We start from the raw sequence: 16,123 nt of genomic DNA on the forward strand, positions 1-16,123 counted from the left end.
GTCTTGAAAGAGCAAAAAGATCAAACCAAACCAAACCAAACAAACAAAAACAAAACAAAACCCCCCCAAAAAACCCCAGAAACAGAAACAGAAACAAAAAGAAAATGTAAAAGAAAAAATCATCTGTGGCACAGATAGCCTCATACCACCAAGGCAGCGGTTCCTAGGCAGTGCCCAGGGATGAGAAGGCCTCTCTCCAGATGCAGAAGCAAGAATAGGGAGGAGATGGGCCAGAGCAGACCACCTTGGTAACTGGCAGATGCGGCCCTACCTGTGTGGGACATTACTTCACACAGATAGCAATCCAGTCTCATCCTGCCAGTCCACAGTTCCCAGCCCTGAATGCATGTTAGAACACTGTGGGATTTTTCAAGTGGGATGCTGCTGGGCCACACCCCTAGAGATTCAAAAGCAACAGGTCAGGGCTGGGGCCTAGGGAGTCAAGGGAGGCTGAAGTATAATAAAATGAAAACCCACGAAACCCAGATGGTCACATTTTGATGACCTCGGACTCCCAGCAGGAAGGGGAACTAACTTGTTCCCAGATCGACACACTGTTTTCTCACAGGGTGGTCCATGGCCCACTGCCTCAAACTCGCCTGAGGGGCCAGGGATGAGTTAAAAATGCAGGTGGCCAAGCCCACCCGGAAACCAGAGGATACAGAACTCTGGAGACCGGTCACTAGGCTGGCCATGTTAACGATCTTGGGAGTGGGTGGGGTGTGAGTTCGCCATGTCCTGATTTTTATAAAGGGTAATCCTTCTACATAGGAAGTCTCAATCTCTGTCTCATCTGTTTCTGGTTGGTTTGTTTCTCTCTCTCCGAGGTCTCACTATGTATCTCTGACTAACCTGGGGCTCAGTAAGTAGACCAGGCTGGCCTCAGTTTATACATCGCCTGCCTCTGCCTCCCAAGGGCTGTGCGCCACCACACTGGCCAAACCCAGGGCCTTGTGCTTGCCAAGCGCTCTACCACTGAGCTAAATCCCCAACCCCTCCTTTTTTTTTTTTAAATAGCATTTACCATGTTTTGCTTTTTGATGATTTTTTTTTAAGATTTATTTATTATATATAAGTATACTGCCACTGTCTTCAGACACACCAGAAGAGGGCATCAGATCTCATTACAGATGGTTGTGAGCCACCATGTGGTTGCTGGGAATTGAACTCAGGACCTCTGGAAGAGCAGTCAGTGCTCTTAACCACCGAGCCATCTCTCCAGCCCGCCTTCTATTTTTTGAGTGTAGCTCATGTTGGCTTTGAACTCAGAACCTTCTTAGCCTCCAGAACGTTGGGGCCTCAGGTATGTACAACCACATCCAACTCGGAGTGGTGTGTGTGTGTGTGTGTGTGTGTGTGTGTGTGTGTGTGTGTGTGTGTGTGTGTGTTTCTGTCTGTCTGTCTGTCTGTCTGTCTGTCCGTCTGTGTCAGTGTCTGCGTGTGTGTGTTTGTGACCAGGTATGAATCCTCCAGTTGGCTCAGTAAGCAAGGGGGCAGGGGAGACCTTGTAACTCTATTTCTCTGGTGCAAGAGGGAAGGTGGTCTGGGGAGGCTTCCCAGTATGCAGCCATCAGCCACCAGGTCAGCATGAGCAAGGCCATCAGGAACTGGGACATAAACTGCACCAGACAAGTCAGAGCACTGCCTGGCAAATTCAAACCTTTTTGACAGTCATGAAATTATAGATTTCAGGACTCAGCACTCGAGAGGCTGAGGCAGGAAAAGGGCCCAGCCTGGGCTATGTAGCATGTTTCAAGGTAGCCTGGACAAATACTAAATCTTGACTCAAAAGAAAAATAAATAAATAAAAGCAAAAGGTTTCAGGTTTGGGGATTGAGGATGTTCAGGAGGTGAAACTTGAAACTTTGAAGTCTTCCTGTTCCCACACCAATGGAGGATAGGGTCTAGTCCTCTGCCTCAGGACCACGGAGGAGGGATTCAGTTCCATCCTACCAGACCACAACTCTAAATGCACATTAGAACTCACTGGGGGAGCCAGCGAGATCGCCAAGCAGGCAAAGGTGCCCACTGCACATCCAGGAACGTTTTGGATAAAGGATTTTATTTTTCCTTTACTTCTCTCTATTGTGTTCATGGTGGTCAGAGGACAGCTGGAAGGAGTGGTCCTCTCCTTCCACCATGTTGGTTCTAAAAAGTCAGGTTGTCAGGCACGGCAGCAGGTGCCCCAGGCTCTCAGCCCTCTCCTCTCTGTGTACACTTTTTGTTTCTATTGCTGCAGGGTCTCATTGTGTATCCCTGGCTAGTCTGGAACTCACTATGTAGACCAGGCTGCTCTTGAACTCGAAGAAATCCACCTGCCTTTGTCCTCTGAGATTGGGATTAAAGGTACATACCACCACACTCAGATACTCTATATTTTTAAGAGAATCTCACACACACACACACACACACACACACACACACACACACACACACACACACACACAGAGCAGACCCTTATTGTTCAGGCAGCTTCTGCTGCTGAACTAACACTAGAGTTGGTATCTTGGTTCTTGCTGCTTCCCAACAGCCTCTGCAGCCCTCAGAGCCGAACATTCCTTCCCAAATCCCATCTGCTTTGGCCCAAGAATGAATGGCCCCTGGAGAGACATTCTGAGCCTTTAAAACTCTTAACCATGACCTGGAGAATACAGTAATTTTATCAAGACAATATTCTCCAGCCACGTAAACCTACTTACAGTACTGAGGGCCAGGAGGGGAGGGAGTAAGGCGCGCCCAAGCCTCACCTTCTGGGTCATCTCGGATCACGAGGAGCCCGTTCCTGCACACGACCTTCCCAGTAGTGGCGTCTAGGAATATTAGCGATGGAATGTTGGAGACTCGGTATTTGTTCCAAAGTTTAAGCTGCAAAAGGAAAGTACGATGAGGCGGTTAAACCCAAACCAAACTAATCGCAGAGCTCTTCCGTGTCCCCAGGCCCAGGAGGAGATGGAACAATGCGGGAATGACTGGCTCAGATCAGAGCTGCCCAGCAATAGGGTTCATTACAACCCCGCGTGCCTCTGCAGTGCTGTAGTGTGTAGGGGACCCTGAGTCCTAGAAAGGTTCATGTTGTGACAGGGGTGGATGGTAGAGGGACGTTTAGTCTCTTGCCAGTCCCCAGGGGACAACCTGAAAATTCCGATAAAGACCTGACCTCTTCAGAGTGCAGTGAGACCTTAGCCAGCTGACCTGGGAAGGGAGAGAAGTACTTCAGCCCAGCAGCAGGCCACAGGCCGCAGCCAGCAGCCAAGGAGGAGGGAGAGGCTTTCCAACAAGAACGAGTATTAAATGTGCCCCTCTCCATACTTGTCCGGGCCTGTGATGGGAACAGCATCTTTGCTATGCACGTGTGCCGTTTATCTTGCTGAACACAGGCAACAAGGCTGCCCCAACCCTCAGCCCTCGCCGCCACTCCAAACAGCCTCCAGGCTTCTGGCAGTGTTGAGGCTGGCAGTGCAAACTATTAGAGGCCCAGGGTCTAAGGAGGAAGCTGAGAACCTGGGAACATCACAGCCCTGGACAAGAAGCCAGATTTTCACAGGCTCTATTGCTCCCCCATGGCCACAGGCTGAACACCCCTTTGGTGAGCCACTGGGTGCTCTGAAATGTAACCGCCAAGCCCTAGCACCAAAACCATGAGGGGACATGTTGGGCTTGCTACACAGAAAGAAGAAGAAGATAGCTCCACAAGGGTGCAAGACTCCTTTCTGAGGCACCTGAGGGTCCAGGCCAGGGGCTCAGCCCCTGACCAAACGGGGCAACAAGCCTCAGGATGCAACCACACACAGTGGAGGGGAAGGATGTGTGGATGGGGCTCTAATGGTATTTAGTTCAATTCTAGAGTATCTGCCAAGAAACTTGAGGCTTCTCAGCCTGTAGAGGCACATGGCTTGGCAGAAGGGATGTTGGATCCTGCTTCAGACTGGGTGGCCGTGCTCCATTGCTTACCAGCCCCACATTTCCGGTGGGCTCACAGAACAGCCTCTTCACAAGAGTGGCTGTGAGCGGCTGTGATGGGGCCGTGGCTGCATCATTCCACGGCCTGGGCTCAGGATCAAGCGTTCTTTTATTGTTATTGTTTAGAAACAAGGTCTCACCATGGAGGTTTTCTTAGCATTAGGTATGAAACTCAGGCTAGCCTTGAGTTCTGATCTTCCTGCACCAGTCCCAGCCTTTTTGTGTATCTGACTATCCTGGAAATCGCTCTGTAGACCAGGCTGGCCTGGAACTCTGAGGTCCACCTACCTCTGCCCCTTATTATTGCCGTGTGCCACCGGTGCCCGGCATATTGATGAAACACTCTTTAGAGGTTTGACAACAAATAAGCCCTCCGTGCCACTGGGATGCATAACCGAAATTTGCTGTGCCAGAGTCCATCCAGGTTACTTTAAGGGGGTGTCCGAGGTGCGGGGAGGGTTGTGCATTGAGAAGATGCTGGGCAATTAAGAGTACTTGCTTCACTACCCACAGAAACAAGCCAGTGTCCCCTTAAATGCCTGTAACCCTAGTTCCAGCAGGAACAGAAATAATAGGAAGGTAACTGAGGATTGCTGGTTCCCAGCCTGGCTGAGACTTCATCCCTGAGTGCAGAGAGAGACCCTGCTGCAAAGAAATAAATAAACCACAGAAGAGGGCACACAATACACTCTTCCCTATGGGTGCACATATGTGCTTATGTTCTCTCCTCTCTCTCTCTCTCTCTCTCTCTCTCTCTCTCTCTCTCTCTCTCTCTCGCCCCTCCTCCTTCTCCTTCTCCTCTTCCACCTCATCCTCCTCCCCCTCTTCCCTCCCCTTCACCACAGGAAGGAAGGGAGGAAGGAAGGAAAGAAGGAAGGAAGGAGAAAACAATTTAGACAAGAAGATTAAGATCATTGAGTTGAATTTTTGTTGTTGTTTAAACGTAATTTTAGAGGGGGAAAAGTAGTCACTTGAAAACATTGGGAAACAATAAAATCACAAAAAAATGCAAAGAGTAATCCAGGATCTGTTGCCTGGGAAGGCTGAAACCATGCTCTACCCTGGCCCGCAGCGAGAGCTCATTTCCATCTCCCTTGCCAATGCCACCGCTAATGTCAGTTTTTCCGATCTGACTGGGAAGACACACCTAACTTCCACTGCTCCCTCACACTCACTGATGTTAGTGAGTGCACAGCTAACAGTACACTGTAAGCACACACACAGCTGACGACACGTCGGGTTTCCTTCAATGTGTTTTAGAACTTGCAAGCGCAGAGATTCACTATGCAGCTATAAACTGAGTACCTACTATGTGCTTCTTCTTTTTTTTTTCTTTTCTTATTTTTTTTTTCGGAGCTGGGGATCGAACCCAGGGCCTTGGGTTCGATCTGAGCTAAATCCACTGAGCTAAATCCCCAACCCTATGTGCTTCTTCTAAACACAAGAGGCACGAGAAAAGAACAAGGCTGCCGGGCAGTGCTGGTGCACGCCTTTAATCCCAGGACTCAGGCGGCAGAGGCAGGCGGATCTCTGTGGATTTGAGGCCAGCCTAGAGCTAGTTCTAGGACAGGCAGGCTAAACACAGAAACCCAGTCTAGGAAAACAACAACAGAAAAAACCAACCAACCAACAAGAAACAACAAGGCAGATGAATCTCTGGTAGAACTTCGGCTCTCATGGAAAGAAAGACGATAAATAAGAATAAAAATGGAGGGGCTGGAGAGATGGCTCAGAGGTTAAGAGCACTGACTGCTCTTCCAGAGGTCCTGAGTTCAATTCCCAGCAACCACATGGTGGCTCACAACCATCTGTAATGGGATCCGATGCCTGGTGTGTCTGAAGACAGTGACAATATATACATAAAATAAATAAATCTTTAAAAAAAGAATAAAAATGGAAAATAATTTCAGATGTTTATAAAGAACTAGAAAGAATGCCTCACAGGGAAAAGGCAAAGTCATGCTTAGAAGAATGACCCACATTTTAATGGTAGGCAGCGGGGGACATCTCCATTCGTACACATACACATGTGCACAGCACACGCCTATGAGGGATGACATGAGAACAGACTTCGGTCATGCAATGAAGTAAGTCGCATGCACGGGGAAGGTCACCTGCAGCCCAAGGAACCTGTCAAAAGGTAGAAGGCTGGCTGCTAAGGCCAGAGGGGATGCAGTCAGAGCTATTTATGGCCCTATTCCCTTACCTATGTGTTTTAAGGAAACAGGGTCAGGGGTCAGGGTTGTAGTTCAGTGGTTGGTATGTATGTATGTATGTATGTATGTATGTATGTATGTATGTATTATGTATCTGACAGATGGATGGATGGAAGGGTGGATGGATGGATGAATAGATAAATAGACAGGCTGACTGATCAACTGAATTAATGAACCCCTAATTTTAAAATGTATTTTTATTTTTGTATATATGTGTGTCTGTATGTATATGCAGGAAACTTCAGAAGCCAGAAGAGGGTATCAGATCCCCTGGAAGTGGAGTTATGAGTGGTTGTAAGATGCCTAAACTGAGTGCTAGAAACTTGCTTAAGTGCTTTCAACTACGGAACCATCTCCCTAGCCCTATCCCAACAGCATTTATTTAAGGGTGGGTGTTTCAGAAAGAGAGAGAGAGAGAGAGAGAGGGAGAGAGAGAGAGAGAGAGAGAGAGAGAGAGAGAGAGAGAGAGAGAGAGAGAGAGGAAGGAGGGAAGGGAGAGAGAGAGAGGAAAGGAAAGAAAAGAAAGAAAAAAGAAAGAAAGAAAGGAAGTGATGGTGTCAGTGTCCGGCAACCTGGGCTCTAAATGCTTGGCTCTTCCTCCTTGGGTCTCAGAAGGACAGGAAGTCATGGCTCATGGTTCCCTTGGTCGCTGGATCTCTGTTTCCAAGTATAGGCAGGCCTACTGGCTTAGGGGACAACATTTGTTGCTTCTGTGCTTATGAGGAACACTGAAAAGTTGTTCCTTTTATAGTCTAACACATCATGGTCTAATTTCATGACAATGATTTATTTAGGAACTTATTCATCAGAGAGCTCTGTCTGTGGCTTGGCGCACATTTCTCAGGCTGTAGATCAGGGTGACTCAGCTTGGAAACAGCATGGAAGACCTAGACACAGTCATTCTGACCTTTTCTTTTTTAATTTTAAAGCTCTTATTTACTTTTATGTGTACATGTGTTTTTCTTGCATGTATGTCTGTACACCACATGGATGCCTGATTCCCCTTGGAGGCCAGAAGAGGGTGTTGGCTCTGTGGGAACTGAAGTTCCAGAATGTTGTATGTTGCCATGTGGGTGTGGGAATCAAACCTGGGACCTCTGGAAGAGCGGCCAGTGCTCTTAACTCGGAGCCATCTCTCTAACTGTTCTTTTCTTTTTTAAAAAAACCATGCATATATACACAGCTGTGTGAGTGTACACTACTGTGTGCAGGTGCAGAGGAGGATACCCTCCTAACCGATGTGTCATCTCTCCAGTGCCTTGTCTCCCGGTACCTCAGTCAGATCTTGCTCTCTAAACCAGAAAGTTGGCCCTCAGAACGAAGTGGTCATCTCTGCCTGTGCCGAGAGCCTCTGTCACGCAGAATGGCTATGAGAAAGGCTTGTGCTTCTAGAGTGATTCACGCTGTCTTAAAGTCTGCTGAAGTCTCCCAGAGGCCCTAAAAAGAGGCTTCTTAACCATTCGGGGTCATGCATACATTCCTGCCATAGAACAGTGTACATTATAGAAAGTCTGTGTGTGATATTATGGAGTCCATGAAGCCTGAGGCCCATGAGTGGGATCTGCAGAACTGCAGCGTGCTGGGGTCCCAGATAAAGACTGTTTGCTTAAGAGTTCACATATGCCAATCTTGACTTCGACTCAATAGGGAAAGCCGGGACATCTACCACCTTTCCGCCTGTCATCCAAATGTCCAACAGAAACAGCATCTGCCCAGAACCTAAGACGCAGCACAGCAAGAGTGGGCCGAGGTCCTGCTGCCAGCATCAGAGTCCCTCCAGGCTGATGGGTTCCTACAGCATCCAGATCATCCTTCATTTTAGTGGGGGTGGTAATATCTAGATAACTTTGTGCTGCAAGCTAAGTGCCATTTTAAAAAAGCACCCCCAGCAGCCATGAGTGGTGGTGCACACCTCTAATCCAGCACTCAGGAGGCAGAAACAGGTGGATCTATGAGTTTGAGTCCAGCCTTTGTCTATATAGAGTTCTAGGACAGCCAGGGCTACACAGAGAGACCCTGTTTCCAAATCCACCACCCCCAAAAGTGAGCTTGTATTCTTCTCGGTATAACAGTGGAACTTTTCAGGGGATGCTGAGGACTGAAATGAAGGCCTCATGCGTTTCAGGCAAGCACTCTCTACCAACAGCCCCCAGACCCCCACATTTAATCCTCAGCACTTCTTTGTCATCTAAGAGATTCATCTGGGAGGAAACATGTCAGCATAGAAAGAAAACAGGCCACCAAGGGGCTGGGCTGTCATCTTGGCCTGAGCCTGACTAGACGTCCGTGGACAGGCCACTCGGAGCATGTAACACCCACTGCAGGGTGTTTGAGCCTAAGGAAGGTGTCACGTGTGGAAACACTTCAGTTTTCAAAGCCACATCCACACGGGACGCTTCATTAATGCTGGGGTCCACTTTATGATTGCGTCCCCTTGTCTTCCTCTTCAAAGACTGTCTCCATGTCAGCTTTGTTTTACAGTTAATCAATCAGCTGCACAGTTAGCAGGTTGCAAATGAGATGACTTATGGAATGGGGGTTTCCTTCTCGACACAGTTTTTTTTGCTATGAGCAGCTAGGCATTTGAAGACCCTGTTTCATGTCATTTGTTTTTGGTTACCTCTTAACTCCTTACCCTTACTCTCAGATCTGACTTTCCAATCTCATTCATATATGGTCTCAGTCATCCTCCTGCCTCATCCTTCCTCGCAGCTGGGACTTCAGGCATGTGGCATGTGTCCTTACACCCTGCTGCAGGGCTTTTCTGCTTTCGCCTCTGTGGGTTTTGCTAAGAGAACCCTGACACCACATCTGACTCTGGAAGAATTCCTACTTGGTTTCCTGCCTCTGGCTCGAATGACTAAAAACTGGGAAACTCAGCACGGTCTGCCTCAGGCTGGCGTGGGAGGGAGGTGCTGCTGAGTCAGGCCCTTCACATCCAGCTGCCTTTGAACCCCAAGACTGGATGGAGGACGAGAGCTCATATTCCACCAGATTCAGGAAATTTTTTGGAAACGGTCAATGGCAAAGTTAGCGTTTTAATCTTTTAAGGTGCTGCTGGGGTCAAACTTGGGCTTTGATGTGTCAGGCACCAGTACCCCTGAGCTACATCACTGGGGCAGCCTATGCATTTTTAAAAGGGTCACATACACAGCCACTGCTGCGGTTGGAAAGTGTGAGGGTCTTTCACGCCCACATCCACCCTCTCTCCAGTGACATCCTGGCAAAGAGTCTACCCAGGGTTAATTCTGACGACACCTGTCACTCACAGGACCTCTGTCTTCCAGCTTCCTAAAGGCCAGGTGACTGCAACAGAGTGTCACAGCAAACCCCTAACACCATTAGATCTAAATGTTAAAATATGAATGGTTAGGACTGGGGGAGGCTCACTAGGTGTTTGCTGCATAAGCATGATGACCTGGCATGGGGCTCCCCCAGTACCCTGTGGAGTGAGTATAGGCGGCTGTAGTTTCAACATGGTGGGTCCACAGAGGATCACTGGGTCTCAGCCACCAGCGTAGTCAAAACAAAAACAAAAACAAAAAACAGCAGGAGACCTTACTTCCTTTTCTGTTTTACCTCCCTACCTATCTACCAACACACACACACACGCACTCACACACGCACACACACATATGTACTCATGAGCAGGCATACAGAGGCCCAGGCAACCTTCTCCTCCCACGAATATATACACCACCTGTGGACTTGATCCTTACCCACTCACAAATAAACAAATATTGATGAATAGTTTGCCAAATTCAGAAGCAAGGCAACACAGGAAAGAAACAAAGAGGAGGCGGCGACATTAGCTCAACTTGGCAGAAATCACAAGGGATGACTAAACAGGCTATCCAGTTTCTAGAAAATTCCTATCCTGGGCCTGATGGCAGGTTCTGGTTCCAAGGTTGTGGTTGGAACTATCAAGCCAGAGATGCTGGCCAGAAAACCTCATGGTGAGCCATGAGGCAATTCGGCAGCTATCACGAGGGGCAGGCCGGGAACTTGTGAGCTGTGAGGATGCGAGCGGAGAGCAGAGAACATCTAAACCACGCTGTCCATTAGCCAGCACCGCAGATGATTCTGGGAAACGCAATTGGTGATTTCTGAGAAAGCCTAGCTCCTGAGTGTGACCCCAGATCTGCTCCCAGGCTAACTGCCTTTGCGCTTGACAGAGGGGCCAAGCTTTTATTTCTCAACAGCTGCTGCAAATCTGTGGGACGAAGCCAAAGCTGACACAGATGTAGGATTAATCAGCAAGCTCCGTGGCCAGGTCAGCCGGAGCCCCCTCAGGCAAACGCCCCCTGCCCTTCCATCCAGCGCTGACTACAGTCACAAACCACCCTTTCTGTGGAAGGCACTCAAAACCACGCCCTTGAGTGGGTCCCACCTTCCTAAACTAACACAGCCCACACCATTGCAGAGAGCCAGAGAAAAAAACCCTTCCTCTTGCCTCCAACATCAAGGCAATATATACTTTACAGGATCTCCAGCCAGACTGCCTGTGTCTGGATCAGCATCAGCCACTCAGTGACCTCAAGCAAGAGAGAGCTAACCTCTCCTCGAGCTCCTTCATCTGTGAAATGGGGTAACAGACCCTACAGACAAAGACTGTGGGGAAGAGCAGATGAGTCCTCCCGGTGCTTAGAGTAAGGCCTGGCTCAGGTGAGCAGATGTGCGGTAGATGAAGGCTCCCACACCCATCTCACTGCTGTCACCACAGACGCACCCCCACTTCTAGCCGCTCCTGGAGGCTTTGTTCTTATCCCAGAGTTCACACCAGACGTTTGCTCCCCTTGCTCCTGCAGCATGACTGTGGTGGAGCTGCTGGCCAAGTGTGTTCCGTAGTCAATGAAAGGTGGGTAAGCCGATTGGTGGGGGAATGGAATTGGGGGGTGGGGGGTCAGTTAGACCAGGCACCTAACGAAACAATCAAGTCAGGCTCTTTGAATGGGGGGGGGCGATTCTAACTCACACATAAATGATTTGCTTCAAATGGCAGTGAGATCAGGGTTCTTCTCCCTTTATCTAATAATGTCCTGCCCCCTTCCCATCCCTCCTTTCACTGGAGTCAGCACAGAGAACAAAATAGCATGTGGATTGGGCCAAGACGGTCAGACCCATCACTGCTTATGAGAACTCAGCAGCCTCCCACCTCGAAATTAAAACACAGGATTTGGAGGGTGGAGGAGAGGGGAGGTCAGGGTCTCATCCAAGCTGATCAAGAACTCTCTATGTGGGCTGGAGAGATGGCTCAGCGGTTGAGAGCACTGACTGCTCTTCCAGAGGTCCTGAGTTCAATTCCCAGCAACCACATGGTGGCTCACAATCATCTGTAATGGGATCCGGTGCCCTCTTCTGGTGTGTCTGAGGACAGCAACACGGTATTCACATGAAATAAATAAACAAATCTTTAAAAAAAAATTCAGATATAAAAGAGTGTTCTTAAAAAAAAAAAAAAAGAACTCTCTATGTAACCCAGGCTATCTCTGAGTTTGAGATCTTCCTGTCCTAGTCTTTTGAGCATGTAAGACGACTCTGTGGGGCTTTGACCACATATGCTCACACACTATGAAGCTGGTGGTGCCACTTGGCAGAGAAACAAGCAAAGGGGACAAGAAGGAAGATGGGCTTAATTAAGTGACTATGCCAGGGCTCTGCGTGATAAATGAACTTCCTACACGTGACCACCTCTGTTGTAAGAGGATGGGTGGGGAGTCACTAGAACCCTACACACAGTGATTTGGTCCTCATCTGTGAAATCCTTAGACTGAACCCAGTTTGTGGGAGGAACAGTAAAAACGGTCTAGCCTGTGCTCAGGCCTTGACCCTGTAGTACACTGGGTGGGTGATCTTTGTATCTGTCACATTGTCTCTCAAAGCCTCAGCTTTCTCGGGAGAAAAACGGGGATTATAATATTGCTTTACACCACACTGTGAGGATTACACTATGGTTTTGTGCACAAGGGTCTGGGTTTTATCCCCAGCACTATGACAAAAACAAAAGCAAAAAAGAAAAAAAGGAAAAAAAAAAAAAAACCCAAACCACTGCTGGTTCTCCTAGACCGACTATGAGTCTCCTTTGACCTTGGCCTAGCACCTCTCTCAGTTGCAGGTTCCTAGTCTGGTGGGGAGGGAAGGAAGGACCTCTTAGGCCTTGTATCCATCAGACACAACAGATAGGGTGACACTCCTACCTGGTAAACGCCAGGCCCTCTCTGCCTGGGGTGTGAGCACTCAAGTCTCAAAGCTTGGCTTCCCTTGCGAGACACTTCCTGTAACGAGGCACTGTGCTGCTGGAAGGAGAAGGAGAAAACTCACACGCTGCTTCATTTCTTCTCTGTCCTCGGCAGCCAGTCTCCCACACGGTGCTGATGCATGGAAGCTTTGCTTCCATAGTCATACCTCCCGGCAAGGGCTTAGCTTAGCAACCAATGCCTCTTAACCCTCCTCAGAGGGCATCTTTTGTTTTGGGGTCATGGAGACTGGAACCAGAGGGCAGGGAATGGGAACACAGGCTCTGGGGTTTGGACACTGCCTCTGCCACCTTGGGAAAATTATCCTCCACATGCTTCGCTCTATGCCAGCCACCAGCTGGCTCTGTGGCCCTTCCTGCCCAGGAAAGAGAGTGGCCCACACACTGGAAGTGCTCAGGAGTGTCTCTAGCACATGGTCCTCTCAGGAGTCCATGCTAGGGCAAAGGGCCTGTGGTCCTTAAACTCAATCGCACTGAGGAGGCAGCCCAGTGCTGGATGCTTAGGTCACCTGAGTGCCACTGGTCCTGTCAGGCCTGGGACAAAGCACCATCCACATAAGTCCCCTTTTTATGAGGGACTTTCTGCCAGAGGGTAGGCACATTGATTCAGATCAGGAAAGTGGGGGTCGGGATGGGGAGGCTGCTGGACAAGTGAGGCTACATGGTGGTAGCCTGCCTTTAGAAAAAACGGGAGATGGTGGTAGCTTTGAGTGGAGCAAAAGGCATGCATGGGTAAAACTGCAGCCGGCACTGGAAACCCAGTCTTTATTACAGACATGAAGACTCTTTCCAGGTCGGCTCCAACCCATTGTTCTTCCTGTCTCACAGCAGGGGAGTCACTAAGATGGGGTCATTAGTTACAACCACAACCAGAAACAAGATCTGTCTAATGGGTACCACACAGGTAGGAACCAGAAGTTCAAAGTACAGGGGCAGATCTCTATGTGTCTATATCTGACACCTGGCTGCATAGACAAGGTCTCACCATGTAGCCCGGGCTGGCCTTGAACCTCAGATCTTCCTGTCCCAGTTTCTATGTACTTCAGAGTACCCCAAGTACTATGATTATAGGAGTGGGCTCCCATACCTGGCAGATCAGCCTTGGTTTCTTTGACAGGGAAGGCCGCAGTGGGATACTAGCAAGGACAGGGCATGAGCTTGAGAAAGTGTATCCTAGAAATGGAAGAAGTAGGCAGAGGGACCTGAGGAGGCGAACAAAGCACGCTCTGAGAACAATACTTTCTCAAGTCACATGAGAAAGCAGCTTAGTTACCAAAAATCTATCCAGGAAGCCTTGTATTCAAACTGGTTTCCACCACCAAGTATAAATCGGTGTGATCTAAAAATGCCAAGTTCCCATGGTGGCACACACTTCTCATCCCAGCACTTAGGAGTCTGTGAGTTTGAGGCCAGCTTGATCTTTACAGCAAGTTCCAGGCCAGCCAGCCTATATAGGAAGACCCTTCTCAAACAAACAAACAAACAAACAAACAAACAAACAACTTTTACAAATGCTACAGTTCAAGAACCCTCCAAATTCATTTAGTCCAGGGCTGGCTTGGAACGCTCAGTGCCTAATGCTTGGAATATGGTATGATTTCTAGCACCCTTTTAAGGAGGATCGTTTACCAAGCTGTTCGATTTCCTGCCTGAATGGTTCGATGACTAGGGAGATGAGCAGTGTTCTGAGACTACAAAGAGGCTTATGGTTTCCAGGATCTTCCCTGCCAGCACCACAGATGCAGCCTAGGGGAAGTGGCTGGGCTTCCCCTCGCTGTATTTCCCACAAGCTGACAAAGGGATTGCTTACAGCCCATCTGGTCCCAAAACCTCCGCCGGGCAGAGTGGCTTGGAAGAGCCTTGTAATAACAGACTGGCAGAGCTAAAGAAATGCTGTGAGTTTTCCTCTGACGGCGGGACAAATAGCCAGTGTGGGTCTGGAGTCTGAGAGACAGGCGTCCCAACCCCAAAGGCAGTCACGTCCAGTGGGGGACAGAGTGTCTATGACTTGTGTCACTGTGGATCTGCTGACAGAGCCGGAAGAGTGTCCACATTTCCCCATGCTCACACCAAGCCATACCCTTTTGCTTAAACACAAAGACCTTGCCTGTGGCTGCCTTTGAGAGACATGTCACCTGTTTTCAATCCACAGCATTGAGCTCATAACTTAGAGGGAGACTTTCTATACCAGATCCTGACAGCATCCACAAGGCTAAACCAAAAGAGAAGAGCAGAATCCAGGGTGGTGGTGGTGGTGGTGATGATGATTAGTGGTGATGGTGATGATGATGGTGGTGGTGGTGGTGGAGGTGGTGGTGGTGGTGGTGGAGGAGGAGGAGGAAGAGGAGGAGGAGGAGGAGGAGGAGGAGGAGGAGGAGGAGGAGGAGGAGGTGGTGGTGGTGGAGGTGGTGTGTGTATAGAATACACATGCCTTTAGTCCCAGCACTCAGGAGGCAGAGGCAGGTGAATCTCTGAGTTCAAGTCCAGCCTGGTCTACAGAGCCAGTTCCACGACAGCCAGGGCTACACAGAGAAACCCTGCCTTGAAAAATTGAGGGGACCAGGGAAGAAAGCCTAAGAGTGACAGCCACTTTGAAGGCGCACCATGCCTTGCAGATCTGGGTATCTGCTAGAGTACATGCTTGTCTGAGCAATGTTACCTCCCTCCCCTTAGCTGGAAGACCATAGAGGAACTGATTCACCCGCCTGGCCCAGCTCTTCTTGCTCCATAGTAGTCTAAGGCAATCACTTACAAGAACAGATAAAGGGGCTTTGCAAAAATGGGCCAGTGAGGTTTCTCTGTTTATTTATTTTTTAAGATTTAATTTATTTTTATTTTGTATGTATGGGTATTTTGACTGAGAACCACGTGTGTCCCTGGGTATCAACTGGATACTTAGTTGTAAGTTGCCGTGTGGGTGCTGGGAATCAAATCTTGGTCCTCTTGAAGGGCAGTCAGTGCGATTAACTGCTGGGCCATCTGTCCAGCTCCTCTGTTAGCATTTTACATTGAAAAATAAACCATACCAAGGAACATTCTCATTCTGTGTCTGAGAACAGACACCCCTCTCTGTCTCCTCTCAGAAACAGTGTTAGCCCAGGAGGCAGGACGGAAGGGCTCCCCCAGACTCCTCAGTTCTCACCAGGCTGACAAGCTAGGGCCTCACAGCTTCAGGCTGATTTCCTATGAACTTTCAAAGAGCTGGGCACTTGCAGGACCCATTTCTCATACTCTATAGCCCGTCAGCTAACCCGGCACCAAGAGGAAAGAGACGACGACTGGACAAGGTGGACATGAGGGTTTTTAGATGTGATCCGCTGAGTCGACAGCGAAAGGGAATTCCATCCTTCCAGAATGCCCACCACCACACAGGGCTGGCCACCAGAAGACCACTTCAGTCTACACTGAGTCCCTGCAGGGAACCAAACCCTATGCCACTTGTATCTTGGGTACCTTCTGTCTTCGGCCCCACGGAGTGAGCTGGCTGCTCTCACACGTGACCCACGGACTAAGCATGAGGACCGAGTGAGCCACTACTGCAGCACTCACACGGCCAACGTGGTTCCTAAACAGCCACTCGTTAAGCGGCAATCCGAAACAGAAAATCCAGCGGATAGCCTCAGAGAGCTGTGCAGTTCCAGCAGATGAGGAACATGATTGCATAAGGCTCCTAAACCAAATGCTATGAGTT

At 49.1% G+C, this 16,123-nt stretch overlaps 1 protein-coding gene across 1 annotated transcript in view; it reads right to left on the reverse strand.

The window, feature by feature from the left end:
- The window catches only part of Nxn (nucleoredoxin), a 141,600-nt gene that overhangs the window by 17,240 nt on the left and 108,237 nt on the right, over nt 1–16,123 (reverse strand). The window contains exon 2 of the mRNA XM_032914385.1: nt 2,748–2,865. Within this exon, the coding sequence (XP_032770276.1) occupies nt 2,748–2,865 (118 nt within the window). The remainder of the gene's footprint in view (nt 1–2,747; nt 2,866–16,123) is intronic.

The sequence above is a fragment of the Rattus rattus genome, chromosome 9 (assembly GCF_011064425.1).
Source record: "Rattus rattus isolate New Zealand chromosome 9, Rrattus_CSIRO_v1, whole genome shotgun sequence".
NCBI lineage: Eukaryota > Metazoa > Chordata > Mammalia > Rodentia > Muridae > Rattus > Rattus rattus.